We start from the raw sequence: 18,121 nt of genomic DNA, 5'->3' as shown, positions 1-18,121 counted from the left end.
TGATCTTGTCTTAAATGTGAGCCATTTGCTTTCATGCTGTTTTTTTTAGTATCTTGTACTTCATTTCATGTAATTTTTATTTTTTAGGTATTTCATACATTTGATTTGTTACGGAGGCATTTTATTCCCATGTACAACACTTTTTGCTGTCTTTTAATATGATTTAAAGTTGGCTTGGCTATTTGCCTTATTTTATTGATGTTAGTATGTTTGTTTTTTTTTCTCATTTTTACAGTACTGTATGTTTTCATCAGCTCTAAAGAAAATAAAGCCATCTAGCTGTCACTGTCATAAAAGTGAGTAAACCAAGGCAATAAGCCAGATGGAAGTTAAAAAGCAAAGAGGAATGGTTTAAGTTTACTATCAAATACTGACATGGGACCTATGTGTTATGTTAAAAAGCACATCCACGCACTTAGAGAAATAAAATAAATTGTGACATCTTCTGTCTTGTTAAACACTTTAACTAGAGATCTCAGTGTGCCAAAGCCTCCAGATCAGGTGGAAACACAGGTGATTCCTTTGGCACCAGAAAGGAGACAAATATGAACAATTTTCAAAATTCAACAGTGTAAGTTTAATGAATGACAAGCCCTCACTGGGCAGCGTGAACGTTGCTCGTTGAGCAGACAGGACGTTGGTGTCAAGAGCATGACGAGTAGATGGTACAGTAACTGATCAATTAGCACACTTTGCTCTGTAACTGAAGCTTTTTGGACTTGACAAAAATATATTGCTTGTACTCAACTTGAACAGCAGACATTCAGACCAGCAAATAAGGGAATAATCAAACAATGTCAGTTTTCTAAAGTCACACTTTTTTTTTTCTTTTGAGGCAACATGTTAAACAAGAGTGAAACACAATCACACATCAATGCCTAAAAACAACAAATATATTAGAAACTATGTATATACACATGAAGTTATATGTGAGTATGTCTTCTCAACAACACAATATAAATCAAAACAAAGCCCTATTTCCTTTCTTTATTAAGGAAGACTTTATCCAACTAATGGTTAATCGTCTAAAATGTGGATGGATGCCTAAAGGAACAAACACAGGTGGATTATCCAGGTTGTTTATGCATATTTAAATAAAACAAAAAAAGTGCATCATCTGTAGACAGGAACATAACCACAGCAATGATAGCTTAATTTAAAGAAAACTACAAAAAAAGACTGTTTAAGCCCAAAGAGCCGTGACATTTAAATTAACATACAAAAAAAAGCAAGAAACCAAATCCAGCACTCCAGTACTGTTGTTCAGTCAGAAGACTCAAGCTGCAGCCTTTATTTCTAGATACTAAAATAAAGTGCCAATGGCAGCTGCTCATCTTTCCACCGTGTATAAACTCCGGCAGCCCTAGTGCATACATAATTTGGTCCGAGCCTTTAAGCTCCTACTTTCAACAAGCTGATTGATTTTCCAATTATCTGTGCTAAGCCAATCCGCTGCTCAAAATATTTAGACACTCCCTTAAATGTCAGTTTTAGCAAGTTTTTATTTTTTTGAGGTATTAAAATAATTATCAAAAAGTCCCCACCATAAATTTTGGTTTTGGGTGTGAAAGCCTGTTCTTGAAATTCTCCACAGTTATTATTTAATATGCAAACGCATCATTGGGTTAAGTGCTACTTGCATACAAAATGCAGCCTCAGGAAAAATGAGCTACACAACTTTGGCAAATTTTAAGAATGAAATCAAAAACTTTGAAAAATACTTGACTGCCACTCTGTTAGCATGATGGTATGAAAAGTGAGTAAAGTCTTTTTAAGACAGTTTCTTTAAAAAATAGCTTGATAACTTCTGTATTTCTTTTATTATCACTGAATGCACTGAATTCAAATAGCTACCTCTAGCCCACCCTGCTCTTACCGTTCTTCTGTGATACAGTAAAACCATGTCAGTGTTCAACCTTCATTGTTTTTAAAAAGGAGTTTTTGTAGCTAAAAAGTTCCTTTATAAAAATTCAAAAGCCAGCCGATGTTATGCCTAATTTTCAGTCTCATAACTGGGAAGACTGGAACCTTGATGCTGCTGCTACAGGTACACCAGTTTCTACTGCTGCACATGTGATGGAGGGACCATGGACTATGACAACAAAATGATCACCGTAGCAGCTTGTAGCAGTGCAGTCTGGATGATGAAAGCTGTGCAAAATGGCATTCTCTCGCTTCCTCTCAGCACCTTCCAACAAAGGAGTGAAGGGGGCTCTTAATGGTGAGACTAAGGGGAAGATGAGGAGGAGGAGGAAGGGGAGAAGGGCTCGGATGGCACTAGGATGTGTCTGCGTGAAGGTCGCTGAGGATGCTGATGCAGGGTGGCTGCCCCAGAATCGGATGAATCCAAACCCGGACTGCCTTCAGTGACCTCTATGTCCAGCTGGGCCGGACACTCGAAGTGAACACAGTGGAACACCTGCAGAGATGCAGGTGGGGTTAAAGTCAGTAGAGGCTACGCATGTCAACAACAGGCTGCCATTTTTTTTTTTTTTTTTTTTTTAAACAATTGTTTCCAGCTGGATGTCAAAACTATTTTTGCTCTGAAAACATAAAAAGGGGCCCAATTTGATTTTCTTTATTATTAAACTTTCATCTAACTTTTACATTTTATAAAACACTAAAAACAAAACAGAGTAAGTTCAGCTTTTACCTCGTTGGCAGTGTTGTGAGTCCCAACAATTCGAATGAAGGAAGCAGGCTGCTTATCAAACTTTAACGTCTGCCACGATCTGCAAGAAAAAAAAAAAAACCCCATAAAAACAAATTAAAATTGCTTCAAGCCACACAGACTTACCCCTTTTAAAACCACCTTCACAAGCATGACTGAGCAGCGCTTGCATGCCAGCCCAGATGAGTAATCTCTTCAGCTTGTCCCAAATCAGTTCCTGGGTCTTTTCTTAGTAATACAGGACTGAAATACCTCACCTGGCAGATACCAGGTGCCAGAGCCACTTCAACAAGATCCATTTAGAGGTTTTTCCACTTTTCAAAACCTTACTTGGAACCAGTTCTCTATCCTTCAACCAGCAATAAGCTTGAGCCCTGAAAATCAGCCCAGCGAAAAGAACAGGGGCTTCTCAAAGTCAAGAAAGAATCTTTAACAGCTGCCACATCATCAAGTCTCCCAGAACCATTGTTCCTACATCATGTACTCGGTCCGTCATTCTGCAGATTTCTATGATGCTTCTGTGTTTGTTTCAGATTCTCAAAAACACCCACTTGTGCATGTTTGAGATGCTGCAGACAAAAAGGATTCATGTCAACACAGTAAGCATCTAAATGTACCAAAGTTTTCTTCCACCAGGCTGAACCACTATAAACATTTTAGCATTTTTATGTGTTCTAATGAAGGATAGCACAGTACAAACAAGGGGTTGGGAGCAGGTTTATGGAGACCAACCAGACCATGGGGTTCTCCAAATGCAAATTAAAAAGAACAGAGGAAACCTGGCTAATAGCAGAACTGTAGAGATCTTTTTAATTAGCATCCTCATGGGCCATGAGGATGCAGTGCATCGTGTTAAGTTGAGAAATCAGTCTTTTGAAAAGTGAACATCTTTGCAGAATTCAGCAAGTCTGTCTGCTGATCTAAAGTTCCTGGTTTGGACAAATAATTTAAACAAAACAGCTGCAGCACAAACCTGATTATGCATTAATTTAATGTGGAGTTTGGATGTTTCAATATTGCAGATATAATGTTCTTAAAATTAAAAATCCTCCTCTTGTTTCCCCATACTGCAGTACTGAGAAATTCCTGAGCAGATTTAGGCTCCTCACCGACATGACACCCTGGTGCGGTCGACCACCTTTGTCCACTGCTGCTGGTTGGTGGAAACTTCAACATAATAACTGTAGGATCGCTCATCACAGTCCCAGAGTAGCAGCCTGAACAAACAGAGAAAATTCTGAATCAGAAACACGTCTAATTTGAACTGGAACCTGCCTAAAAAAACTGCAGTGTAAATTATAAAAGCTCGGTTTTATTAATTAACGGTGGTGCAACTCCACCTTAAGGATTCAATGGAGTAGGGCTGGGCGACTTGGATGACGATGGCTCCAGAGCCCAGTTGATGACAAGTGTATCCAGAGTCCCAGTCGTAGTTGCGAGTGTCGCCATTGAGCAAAGCATTTCTGCTACGACTCACTCCCTCAATGACGCTGGCACAGCATGCAATCGTCGCCACATTCTCACTGGGCACTGTGGACATTAGGAGCAGGTTAGAGGCTCGTTTTCCTGTGACATACACTTGCTTACGTGCTAAAATACAGACATTTAGCGTCCTAAACCACAGTACAAAACAATATTAAAGATTGTGGAAAGGGACAATGGATGCAAAATGAGGTAAATATGGGCAATATGTTTAAAACCATACACATGTGCAATCTGAGCTGCACCGTTTGTGTGAGAACTTACCAAGAAGTCCATTTTCCAGGGTAAATGGGCGGTTGGTGAACATGCATTCAAATGCTACGAGGTGGAAGACTTTGTTGACAGTGTTGTGAGTTCCCACAATGCGAACATACCTGATGCAGAAGGGGGAAAAAAAAAAACCAAAACATCAAACTTCAGACAGCAGGAAGGGAAACAACGCAGATTTAATCATTACAAGCAAAAATAAATTGAATAAGACAGTAAACATGATGTGGAACGTTCATGTCACCACCATCCGTGAAACCAGGTCTATGAAGACCTTTTATTCCAATTAACTGAGAATTTTTTCCCAAAAACATAATTATGTCTTACAAAGAGGACTTAAATGTTTTCCCCCTAACATCTATTATTTTAAAACAACCGTCCACTGTGTACAAAAATAATCAAAAAGACATTTAAAACTGCAAGATAGTACAAGAGAATAAGTTCAAATTATGAAATACTAAAATGCCTATTTGATTATTTTCTGAAAGTTTTTTGAAATTATGTAAAAAAAATAAATAAAAAATCCCATCCCAAGTCTAATATGAAATATTACTTTTACATTTTGTTGATATTTTAAGGTCAAAAGAATTAGAATAAATTTTAGACATATTTATTTATAACTTAAAAAATGATGATCAAAATATGAGAAATAATGGAAAATTCTGAACTTTTTGTTTTGAAACACCCTTTATGGGAGCACATTTAACAGATATGAACACTGTGAAACTCATCTAGTTAATTACTATTGAATTTAACAACATGTACACAATGGCTATTACTTTCCTTTAAACAACTAGTTGGACTTCAAACATTACATACTGGAAGTGCCTCAGACCCTAAGACCCTTAGTTGTAGTGTGGCTTGTGATCCAGCAGAGGGCGCTCCAGTGCCAGCATGGCCTCATGCATAGCCTGGTCAATTTTCAGCACCAAGGTGTACATTCTGTTTGTTATGGTAATACAAAAATGAAGTAAAGTAGCAAACAAAGCCGTGCTAAGAGGACTATCATGTCAGCAAATAATCTTAGAAACGGTTTCTGCATGCATCTGGATTTTTTTTTACAATAAAAATGGCATGGTAACAAACTCACCTGCTAGCTTGCCACCCAAGTGAGGCAGCACATGTAAGCATGTCAACATCAACATTTGAATATATTGATAGAAGTTCATGTTTATTTAAAATATAATCATTGGAGAAAAAAAAAGTCAGAACACACACCTTTAAAGTGATGGATGCTTAAAAAGAAACACAACCTCATCTTACAGACCTGAGTGTTTTCTGCCATTTTTGGCCATTTCTAGAAATAATGAGACTCTAGTCTGCCTTTAAAAAACTGTAATGGAAAGCATGTCTAAAATGGATGAATAATAGCTCATCATAAGTCTAAATGCAATTAACCACTGCAGTTATGTTCTGGTAACAAAACACACACTGCACGGAGACCATCAAAGCGGCTTTCCTTAAAGGGAGATCATTTAGTTGTAAAGATTAGTATGTAAAGAAACAAAAGATGTCTAGTAACACATCTTTTCCAACCCAGACAGTCTCCACTTTCAGGTTGAAAAGTCTGACAAAGTGAAAATAATCAAGTCAGGATCAGGATGCTGCACAAAAGTGCCCAAATAGCTACAATTCAGCTTGAGAGATGCAACGCAAAGTAGCTTCAGAACACGCTAATAATTTACCAGGTTTAGGAATTAAGTCACAGAGAATACACACAAAAACGCTTTTGCTCTGAAAAGTGACTTGAATTTGTTCTAAAGCAACAAAAAAGAGCTTTTTCACCATGAGTTGAGCCGAGAAACATCTATAAGCTAATTGAATGGACAGATGTTTGGTTAGCTTAGCTTACCTGCAAACACGAGGTGTGAAGTAAAGATTCTGCCATGAGCGGCAGAGATACTTGGAGTGGTCGACAACACGCACCCAGTCCAGCTCATCCATGGACACCTCGATGTAGTACGAGTACGACCTTCAATAATCAAAGATGGTCATTTTTTAGTCAGCACAGCAGCTACCTTTCCACACAGAACATTAAAATAAAAAGCCCAAACAATTAAGGGGACCCTTTTAAAGAAAAATGTCAGAATTGGTTTAAAATTCACATTTCAGACAAACCCTTCAACCATCCTGTCAACAGTTTTTGGAACTTAATAAACAACATATTAGTCAGTTTGTCAGCTGCTTGAATATTAAAGTATTTAGTCCAATACTGAATTATATTACAATTACAAATTCAACCAACTATGCTAGCTTCACGTAGCAGGATGAGACAAACTCATTTTACCGGCTGTCTCTGTCCCATAGCAACAGGCGGATATGATTGATGATGGACGGCTGGCCCAGTTTGACCTCAATCCCGGCCCGACCGTCCTCTTCAATGGGATGTCTGGAGAAGCCATGGTCCAGGTCGTAGTTCTGGGTGTCCCCGTCCAGCAGTGCAGACTTCAGCTCTCCTTTCACCACCTGAGCACCATACTTCATGGTGGCGATGTTCTCCTCTGGTACTGTAATCCGTGAGAGATGGAGACATTAACGTAGAAATCAAAACACACACCATAAAAACTTAAACCGGGTAAGAAATGAGGAGGACTGACTGAGCATTCCTCGGTAGTTCAGGTCCATGTTGCGGCTCTCTGAGCGAGTCTTGATGGCGTCCAGCAGGTCGTCTGGACTCAGAAGGCCAGACGGTCGCACCACGTTCAGCATCTCCGTCAGAGTCATGAGCGGCAGCCGCACCGCTGACATCACTTCCTGGGTGTCAGCCCCGTCCTCGTGCTGCCGGCACCAGCGACACAAGGCCTGGAAGATCTCCTTCTCACTGGCAGCAAAGGAGTCCCGCCTGACCACCGTCAGCAGAGCGGTCTGCAAACACCCGCGTTTTATTAAGAAATCATGAAGGGCGTAAAAACATCTTACAGTAGTTCCAGCAGTCACACTGGAAACTTTTTTTTTAAATTATTGAAATTCATTTCTTGGAGGATTATTAAGTATTGTTAATCCTGTACCTCTTTTTCCCCCTAACCACATGACAAAATTACATGTACAAGATGGACCAAGCTGTGTCACCACCAACTAAAACAGTAGGGGAAAAAAAATAAATAAATAAAAAAGGCTTTTTATGTGAGCGGAAAACTGTGCAAGGTTTGTGTAGTTAAAGTGATCTGGATACATATAAAAACACTATTTATGGAAGCCACATTGCAGTACACGTGCTCTATTCATTCATCCGAGGTCAGCTTTCCCAGCCCATCATGGACTCAGTCTACAGTCCTTCTCTCTTTCAGTGAAGCTTTGTAGAGGCAGGCATAGTGGCTATTTCTTGTTAAAGTCTCACCTCCAAACAAACATCCATGATCTTCTGTTTAGAATCTGCTTTGTTTGGTGTGTTTTATTTTCTGAATGGAGGTTCATCCAGATCCATATGTTGTCAGCGTGGTGACACACAGGAGATTAAGCAGACACAGAAGGAACTCAGAGTCCAGCTCAGGGAGGCGAAGCAGCAGTACAGAAGAAAAATAGAACAAAGGATGCAGAACAACATGAGGGAGGTGTGGAAGGGGTTAAGCCCATCACTGGCTGCAGCTCCAAGAGAGGTGTCCCCATTGAGAGGGATATGGGAAGGGCAAACCAGCTAAACTACATCTTTAATATGTTTGATCACCCCAACCCACTCACACCTCTGAACACAGCAGCCCCCACTCTCCTACTCCCGCACAAGCACAGAAGAGGACATGTCCCCTCCCTCCCCAACAGCTCCAGTCTGTGGAGAGCTGAGGAGGCTGTGCCCCAGCAAAGCTGAAGGTCTGCATGGAGTTTCGCCGTGACTAGGCCTGCGTGAGGGAGCTGGGACATCCCCTGAATGCATATTTAACCTGAGCTTGGGAAAGGAGGGTTCCCCAGGTGTGGAAGACATCCTGCATTATTTCAGTCCCTAAGAAACCACATTCTGGAGAGCTGAACAACTTCAGGCCAGTCACCCTGACGTTGCATGTGATGGAAGACCATGGAACAACTGCTGCTCCATCACCAGAGGCCACAGACCCACCACGCTCTTGACCCTCTGCAGTTTGCTGACCAGGAGGTGGGAGCAGAGGATGTCATCATATTCTTGCTCCACTCATCTCTCTCTCACCTGGACAGAGGCAGTGGTGCTGTGAGGATTATATTTTTGGACTTATCCAGCACCTTTAACACCATCCAGCCACTGCTCATCAGGGACAAACTGACAGTGAAGGGAGTAGAATGACACCTGGGGGCATGGATTACAGACTACCTGACTGGCACACCTCAGTACAAGAGGCAGGGGGACTAGAGATCCGACGCTGTGCTCAGCAGCACAGGAGTACCACTTAGAACTGTGCTCGGTTCGTTCCTGTTCACCCTGTACACGTCCAACTTTCAGTACAACTCAGAGCTCTGCCATGTACAGAGGTTCGCAGATGACACAGACATTGTGGGTTGCATCAGGAGTGGACAGGAGGATGAGCACAGAGAACTGATCCAGGAAGCTTTGCCACATGCTGTAAATCCAACCACCTACTCCTCAACATCACCAGCACCAGGGATATAGTGGTGGACCTCATCAAAGGGAACTGTGTATAGGTGGCACACACCTACAAACACCTGGAGTGTAGCTGGATGATAAACTGGACTGCCAACACAGATGCTCTGTGCCGGAAAGGACAGAGCCATCTGTACTTCCACAGAAGGCTGGCGGCCTTGGATATCTGTAAGAAGCTGCTACCAATCCGTGGTAGCGAGTGCCCTCCTGGGAGGGGGGTTAGCCTCAAGAAAAATTGCGCAGAGTGCCTGGACAAACTGAAGCTGCACAGCGCCATCTCCAGGCAGAGGAGCAGCTTCAGTAACAGGCTGTTGTCACGGTCCTGCTCCAAGGACAGACTGAGCAGGTCATTCCTCCCCGACGCCATACGGCTCTTCAACGCCTCTTGGAGAGAGCGAGAACACAAAACAGAGCTCCAGGACTCACTTCACACTCACAGCTTGGACACACATACTTTATCACAGACACACACGCATGTTGGACTCAACCCGACTGTTGCCCAACTGTATATCACACACTGTCATTGTGCACAAACTTGGAACTGAAATGTTTTACATTTTTATTCGATATTGTATTTTTATATTTTACTATAGCTGTTGCTTTTTATTAGAACTTATTTGACCTTTTAAGCTGCTGGAACAGTGGATTTGTCTTGGAGTTTAATAAAGTATCGCTCTCGCTCTGTTGCAGTGTCATTACAAACAGCATTTGACTGCAAGAGAACCCAAAAAGTGTGGATAAAATGTTGCTGTATGCTGAGCAGCAAAACTGGCTAAATAAAGTCACTAAATCTCAGATTAATGTCAAGTCCATTTCATCATCTCTAGTTTAAGATAAGCCAAATAACTTACACATCTAATCTTGTAAAAGAAAACTCATCTTACCTTGGAAAGAGTGAGAAAACCATCAGAACTCAACACTTCGGGTGCATGTCTGTCCATGTAGGCGCAGCAGGCTGCACTGAGCGTGCTCAGTGAGTAGAGACTTGCAACATCAAAAACTAGGCAGACGTTATTGGTGTGTAGGATGGTGCGGAGGAATTCAGAGGTTGAATCCTCAAGAGGCTGAAGGCCGTAGCGGTGAGCCAGGCCCAGGAAGTCCAGTAGCACCTCTTCCCGGGCAGAACTTAGGCTGGCACGGCCTGTGTATAGGTAGTTTAACAGCATGGAGAAAGCTTCAGCCCGTATCTCCTCTAAAGACACCTCTGCCTGGGGTTGGGACTCTTTCATCCCACCATACAGCAGGGCCCTAAAGAGGTCAGAACACACAAAAAAATTTAATAAGTACTTTTTCCCCTTTTTTCAGGTGTTTGTAGAGTTTAGACCTTGCATTTTCAGAGTAATTATAAGTCACTTAACAATGACCGATAAATTATTCAAGCCTAAAAAAAGACTCCTAATTCAAGAGAGGCATGATTGAGGCATGACAGAGGCTGATATTCGCATTGAGATGGTTGTGTTGTCAGGTGGGAAAGAAAGGAAAAGCTGAGTGCGATCTGCATAGCACTGGTAGGAGAAACCATGATAGTTAATGATGCACCGAGTGAGGAGGTGTATAGTGAAAAATGAAGAGGGCCAAGCACCGAGCCCTGAGGCACCCCTGTTGTCAGCCTCTGTGATCTGGACATTCCCCATTGCCAAGATACTTTGAAGGATCTTCCTGTGAGGTAGGACATAAACCACGAGAGGACAGATCCTGAGATGCCAAGCTCCGAGAGTGTGGAGAACATTATATGATGGTTGACCGTGTCAAAGGCAGCAGACAGGTCCAGCAGTATAAGGACTGAGGATTGACCAGCGGATTTGGCAAGCTGTAGGGAATCAGTAACTGACAGGAGAGCAGTTTCAGTGGAGTGGCCTTGAAACTGACTACCACCTAATTATGATATCCCATCTTGTTTGAATTCTTGTAGAATTACTGTAGAATAGAATAGAACAATGTCTCTACACATTCGCAACTTGGCAAAGAACAAATTTCTAATTGGATCTTTAGGCTCTTTTTTTACAAGGACAAAGCATTTGCACTTGACACCTTAGAGATACATCTGGACCCTCAGTTGATCTATTTAGTGATGGCCGAAGCCTCATTAGAAATGGTCTCCATGAAAGGATGGCTGTCAATAAACCATGCTTAAGGAAGGGAAACTGGAAGAAAAGGCTGAGATATGCCAAGTGACACAAAAACTGGACTGAAAATCAGTGGTAACAGGTCTGATGGAGTGATGAATCTTCACCACAGCCCAGAATGCAACAATTTTGAGGCTGTGTTTTGCAAGAGAACTAACCAAATAGCAGCCAACATTCAAAGAAACGCTTTGGAAAGACCTTCAAGAAGCCTAGCGAACGATTACTGAAAACTTCTTAAAGAAATTACATAAAAGCTAGTTTAAGAGGGGTCAGGCTGTGTTTAAGTATAAAATGGTCATATTAAATATTGACTTTCAAGCTCTTTAGAACTTATAAACTGTCATGTTTTGCATTTTTATTTATTCCTGGGCATTTCAATACATCGCTGGACCCATTTCTGTTTAGACTGGCAATATACAAGGAAATTCGGTGTGACCCAAGCTTTTTGCAGAAGAATGTGAGTTTACACGTGTAAATGTACCTGAAATAGTGACAGCGAGCTGCTAGGATGACTCTGTGCGCCGGGAAGCGCTTTCCTTCCACGATAAAGGTGACATCGCTGTACTCCTCACCGAGCACCAGCGCTCCCAGCTGCTCCGACAGCAAGTGGATGTGGTCGATCTCTGATACGGAGGCCAATGGACGCAGAGGATGACTGTTGCTCATGGTCGTCGGCTATCAGTCACATCTGCCACAACAGTCAACACGTCAAGCTGAGAGCAAAGTTGAAACAGCCGGGGAGTCCTGGAACTACGTACCGTTAGCTTATGCTAAATGCTAGGTTGCTAAGCAGAGTGTCTTGAAAAGTAATAACACTCTAGCCTATTTTCAGACAAATATACTGTACATTCTCCCAAACTTTATTTTAAACAACATTTAAAGTGCATCATTTAGATATATAACATGGAGGAAGAACGACGTTGAACTAGCTAGCAAGCTGTCTCGTTAACAGTCGCTGTCTTCGCGGACATTTGCCACATGAACCGCTACCAGCTCCATTAGTCTGCCTATTTAACTTCATTATTTGTTAAAAAACTTACCGATCAGCTACCATTCACTTCCGTGTTTAGATCAGATTAACTTAATAAATACAGCAATTGCAGATTTTCCAATTTGGGGTAAATTTGAGCACCAAATTCAAAAACACACAAATGTTCCAACATCACAGCAGTGGAAACTAAAACTGGGCCAACACGCAAGCACTTCCGGTTCTTTATGGGGTTTTAATTAAGCATCAGCGCCACCTGCTGGATTGGAGGGAGGACGACAGCGGCTAACTTTATTTTTTTATTGTTGGTCGTTGTTGATTAAGTTACATGCTATCGTATTTAAATTTTTATAACTTTTGGAAAAAATAAATAAATAAAAATAAAAAAATAAAAACAACAACAACAACAAATCATTAACTATCACCAGGGGTTTTACACAATTACAATGAGAAGCATGTGCAGATTATAAAAAGACTTTGAACTTGGAGTATAAAGAGACAGTTGTTATGGCTTTTTATTGTTGGAGGAAGACAGAGCACATATGCATGGCTTTACTTCTTTAATTAAAGACTTAATTAAACACTTGAGCATTTGGTCTTGATTACTTTGCATTTATTTATGTAAAATTTGGCCAACATCAAGATAAGTTTACAAAAAATAAAGTGTCGACCAACTCTTTTTTTTATAGTTTGTGAATCCAAATAAAACATCCTTAAAGTAAAGTTCAAATTCATCACAGATACTGTCCAAAATAAAATGGTAGATACCTCACCACAGATGTTTGGTGTGTTCTCACGTCCAGAACAGGTGAATAACACAAAAAATGCAGATGATATCAATGTATTTTTAATATCTTAACCAAAAGTACTTTACTGGGTAATGGTGTTGAATGATTTTAAAGGAAACATCTAAGTTCAGTCCTGCAACCAAACTGGACCAGGTTGAGATTACATATGAATCAGATATGCAACTAGCCTGGAACCGGCAGCTAAATATGGAAGTAATGCTTTAATTACATGTGTTTCTCTAATATTGACTGTCACGTGATTTATTTAGCATCCAAATTATTGGAGGGTGATGCAGCCACATAGGTGAATAATCATTTTCAAGGGGACAAACAATCACAGGAGTGGCATGCGTAGAAGAGACAATGAGTCTGGTAAGTAATAACAACAGAATGGTACATTATCTTTATATTGCCAGGCAAGGTCTCTTCACTAGTCACGTAATTTTCTTAAAATGTGTTTTCAAGAGTGACGGTTGAACAAAATCTCAATGCATTTAAAACCTGACTCATATATATGAGAAAACACCCATTTATGAAATGCAGCAAATAACTCTATTTATAGAATTATATTAAAGATTAACCTGAAATGAATCATCAGAATGCCGACAGAAGGTGGGGCACAAGTTTAAAGCATATATGTGGGTTTAAGATATTCCAGTTAGTGGAAATCTAACACAGGGTTCACAGATAGACTATTTTAATTCAGTAAAAATATGAACATCTAAATAAAAAGATCTTCTCTTTGAAGGTGGGTAAATACATCTGGGAAATGGGATGGAAAATATTAACAGAATCTGCTGTAAAGAGAAAACACACAGATGTCATGTCTGTGGTCTGCAGGTGAAAGATGAGATGGTGTTAATGGTGACTGCTGAGCCAAAAATCCAATTTACTGACCCTAGAAATGGATGCACAAAAAGGACACTGACATTCATTTTTATCACAGTTGATTTAATTTGTTATAAATGACATTGGAGCTTGTTGTTTAAGTTATGCAGTTACAATGCATTTCTCATTTACAAAACATGTACTTGTACAAAACATTTACATCCGACGAAGAAGATGGGATCATAACAGGACAAGGTGGAGGTCATAAAAAACAAAACAAACAAAAAAAAAACAAGTTTTCAAAAAGAAACACGCATGTGCACAGTATGAGAAAAGCAGAAGCCAATGCAGATTTAGTTTCCCTGTAAGTCGAACAACTTCTCAACATCCTCAAGAGGCTGCAATCTAAATGTAAACAATGTATTTACAGAAACTAGATCTTTAAGATGTTGTGGAATTGAAAACACAAAAGTTGACACGTTTACGGAGACGATGAAAAGAGACCGCTGATCTGGCAGTGTGCGGCTGGGCGAGGTCACGATTTCTCACAATGTTTCATCGAAGCAGCTTTTTTTGTGTTATTTCAAAATGAGAAACACGAGGAAATAAGCATCTCTGCAGCACATCACAAACATTTCAAGCCATTATGTTTTATTTAGCAGACGGTAAACCTCCTTTAACCAGCAAACTGCATGTTATCAGTACCCATTCAGTTAATATACTGAACACTATGAAGAGGGCAATATGCAAATTAATGTGTAGCTCATAACTATACTTCCTAGTGTAAATTAATTATTCTTGTTTGCTACTTTAAAAAAATGAAATCTCTAAATATGGCAATGGCATGCTTTCTCTCAGCACCATATATTAAAGTTAAATCTGTAAAATATGTCACATTCATGGGTGGGTAAGTGTCGGGTAAAGGGACATGCCATACAAGCATTCTTACAAAAACACATCTACACAGGAGTCTCTGCAACGTGAATCATTTTCTTTCTTTTTACCCATCACAAAACATTTGTTTCAAGGAGAGGAAAATAAAATAAAAGTAGCCTGATACTCTGCCTCTCTAAACCTCTGCAACACTGAGTCTGAGCATCTTCATTCCCTCTAGTCACGATTTCCTCACTGCAGTTCTGACATCAACACACCCTGCAGACACGTGACCCCAAATCAACCCCTTTGGTTGCATGATGGATGTTTCACTTTGCTTTGCTGGGCTGAAAACTAGTCCTGGTTTCAGCAACGTCAGCCTCAGGGCAGGTTTCTGCGCTGGTGTGGGAGGTGGGAGGAGGGTCAGAGCTGAGCAGCCACTTGATGCAAATGTAGCCCTTAAGGTGGAAGCTGGCAGTCTGAGACACATCGGGAGGAAAATACTCTTTGATGCTCAAATGTTTCTTTCTGGGTTGGAGGAAACTGGTCAAAATGGTAATTTTTTACACTAATGCTGCATTCATATCACACAGGAAAGATGTTCAATGTATCAGGGGAAAAATTGCAAGTAGATTATATACGGATCAGTTCCATCTGAATTTTAATACATTTTTACTGGCTGTCATCTTGATTTATTCATTGGTGGAGTTAATAAAGTTGCAGTGAATAGTTTGACCACTTGGGAGCACTAGAAACAATCTCAATGTTGTGCCTTTAGCTGACAGGGAGTAACATTCAGACATTGTTGGGTCTCAGAAGTTTTCTAAAAAGCAACAAAAACTTAAAACTGTGATGTGTCTATTCATTTGAACCTTTGTTTTTCTTACCAGTCATAATTTCAGATAAATGAGTGCCTACAATAACAATTGCCAATATATTTACAAAAAATAAACATTTTTTAAAAAGTTGCGATAGAATCAATTTTCCATTGTGCTCCATCAGCTTCGTTATAAAGACTAATTGTTTGAGAGTTGAGGACGTTAATTGTTGTAGTTTTTTTTAAATAATTGGTTTATTTTGCTGAATAAAATGTCTCTGCAGGCTGTGGTTGTTGTCGGATTCTCCTTTTCAACATGCTCCATTTATTTTCAGTAAGAGACTGATGTGGACTGCAGGCAGGTCAGAAAAGACACAAGTCTGCCATTGTCCTACTGAAATAACTGCTTACATTCTGGAAAAAGACAGCACCGTTATGGGCTCTCTAAAATTCCTATATCCACCTCTGCATCACACATATGAAGTCATTCATGCCACAGACACCGATGCTCCCCCATACTATCACAGCTTTCCGAAACAACAGCCTGGATGGTCTCTCTTATGGCACATTGAAGCAGACACCATTTTTCCCAAAACCAGCTGAAACATGGACTCATAGACCTCAGGGCACACATCCACTGTGTTCCTGTTCGTCTGAGATGAGCTGGTGTTCAGAGAAGTCTGAAATGTTCCCACACAAAGCTAATATGTAGCTTCCTCTTTGTGTAAAATATTTTCAGGCTGTAGCAATGGATCGTGTTGAAGGAAAATGGTTTTCCACGGTCCTCCCGAGCCCATGTGGTTGTATTGATCATGATTACATGCAGGGCTCTTAGAGAGCTTTCTGTTCCTCACCTTTACATACAGAGATTTCCCAAGATTCCCGGAATCTTCTAATAATAATCTATTTTGTAGATGTTGGGAGACCAGAGTTCTCTGCAGTCTTAAATTAAGAAATAATGTTTTGGAACTTATTGATGATTGACAAGTTTAGTACATAGTGGTAAACTATAACCCATCCATGCTTGGATAGAGTAAGCCTTTGGTGGACGCTGCTTTTATAGCCAATCCTGACACCCATACCTATCACTATTTAAATGGCTGATTGCTGGATCTTCCAGAATACAGTCGCTGTCTAAACTTTTCTCTCTTTCTTTGCTTTTATTCTAACTTTCTGAGTAGGTTGTGCCATAAAATCTGAGATTTTGTCTATGTTTTGTAAAAATGATAAACATTTGTCAGTGAATACACTAAAACGATTTATCTGGACTTTGAAATAAAGGTTCAAATGGATTAACAAAATACAGATGTAAGTTAATATTTGCTTTAGAAAGTTTCCGTTGTTTTTAATGTCTATATGTTCTAGATGAATCTTGTGACGTCAACACTGGATGTATCAGCAAGATTTTATAAATGCTATAATCTGTCATTGCAAATACAATAAAATAATACTATTTACAGTATCGCTTCAGATGGTTTGTAAATGTGTTTGATGCTTAATTCATGCTTAATATCACACATAATCATAACTCACATATCCATATTTACAGTTTGTGGATTTCCATTCACACATAAATTAAGTCTGTATTACAGGTCAGCCTGATAACTTCTCTCTCACTTATTCTCTGTGGCAAATAGAAACAAAATCAGATTTGATAAGAACCCACCATTAAAGACCCTTCAGTCACTTTAAAAACAAACTTGTCTTTCTATTTTCTTATGCATTAGGTGATAAAACATACATGGGCATTGTGTATTTTGTGCGTGTGTTACAGGAACATCTTATGGCCTTTACAGTCACAGTGGTCTGGTTGAAGCTACTGTCCTCTCCAATCCCTGATGAGAAATGTAGCAGCAGATGTAACTTTACCTGATGTGACTTATGCAGATCATTCCCAGTGCGACACATAGAAGATGCCCGAAAGTATCAAAGACTGTACAGAGAGACTGAGAGATGAGCACAGAATGAAATCACTGAGAGACACTCACACTTTGCTTATCTAATCTGATGCATTATAATTGCTGTTGGTCTTAAATAAATAAATAAAAATCATTCTTTGAGGTCTGCAGAGCCCTGGAGAAGCTGCAGTAAGACCTGCTGCAGGCAGATAATCAGTCTTGCTCCCTTCAAGCAAGTCAAGGTGCAACTTATTTTATGGTTTTGGATGCAAAATAACAAGACTGCAAAATTTATTAAACCACTACAGCAACATTTTGATCCCTGAATGATCCAAGAATGCCAAATATGTCAAGTTTGGGCACGATATATATGGGAGGGATATAAATAACCTTTCTTTTGCTGAGAACATGATTTTTTTGGCTTGAATATTTGCCTCCTGTTGAGATGAAATAAGATGATACCAAGTCAGACTGAAAGAATGAGACACCGGGGAAATGAAAATGAAGAAACTCCTGCAGGATCATCAGTTTTTAAAGCAAAAGTGATGACAACTAAAATAAATTTCACACACTTTGGATATGAATGTTACACAATTTTACAACATGAAGAGAAAAAAAATACAAGAATTTGATACAGTTGTTTTAATCTAATGTGGGTTTTCTGAGACTGAGTCAAGGTCTTCGTTAAGCTGGTAAACTGAAGATCCGAATCCTCCATAAACTCGGGAAGCTGTGTGACAAATGTCTACAGAAATGTAGATGCAGTCATTTATATTGTTTGTTTAATGGTTCGGAAAGTTTAAAAAATTATTTTTTTAT

The 18,121-nt window shown here is 39.9% G+C and overlaps 1 protein-coding gene across 1 annotated transcript; it reads right to left on the bottom strand.

Moving 5' to 3' along the window:
* Window positions 1-562: 562 nt before the first annotated feature.
* btbd9 (BTB (POZ) domain containing 9) lies at window positions 563-12,311 on the bottom strand. The gene is made up of 11 exons (XM_041975504.1): window positions 12,151-12,311; window positions 11,592-11,798; window positions 9,869-10,232; window positions 7,018-7,285; window positions 6,708-6,927; window positions 6,273-6,392; window positions 4,418-4,527; window positions 4,012-4,201; window positions 3,781-3,888; window positions 2,654-2,732; window positions 563-2,419 (listed from the first exon to the last, which is right to left on the bottom strand). Exons 2-11 carry the CDS (start codon window positions 11,774-11,776, stop codon window positions 2,228-2,230), a joined length of 1,836 nt encoding a protein of 611 aa, XP_041831438.1. The 5' UTR covers window positions 11,777-11,798; window positions 12,151-12,311; the 3' UTR covers window positions 563-2,227.
* Window positions 12,312-18,121: the final 5,810 nt, after the last annotated feature.

This window comes from Melanotaenia boesemani, chromosome 22 (genome assembly GCF_017639745.1).
Source record: "Melanotaenia boesemani isolate fMelBoe1 chromosome 22, fMelBoe1.pri, whole genome shotgun sequence".
Taxonomy (NCBI): domain Eukaryota; kingdom Metazoa; phylum Chordata; class Actinopteri; order Atheriniformes; family Melanotaeniidae; genus Melanotaenia; species Melanotaenia boesemani.
Note: the sequence above shows the minus strand (reverse complement) of the source record. Positions and strands in the feature narration are given on the sequence as shown.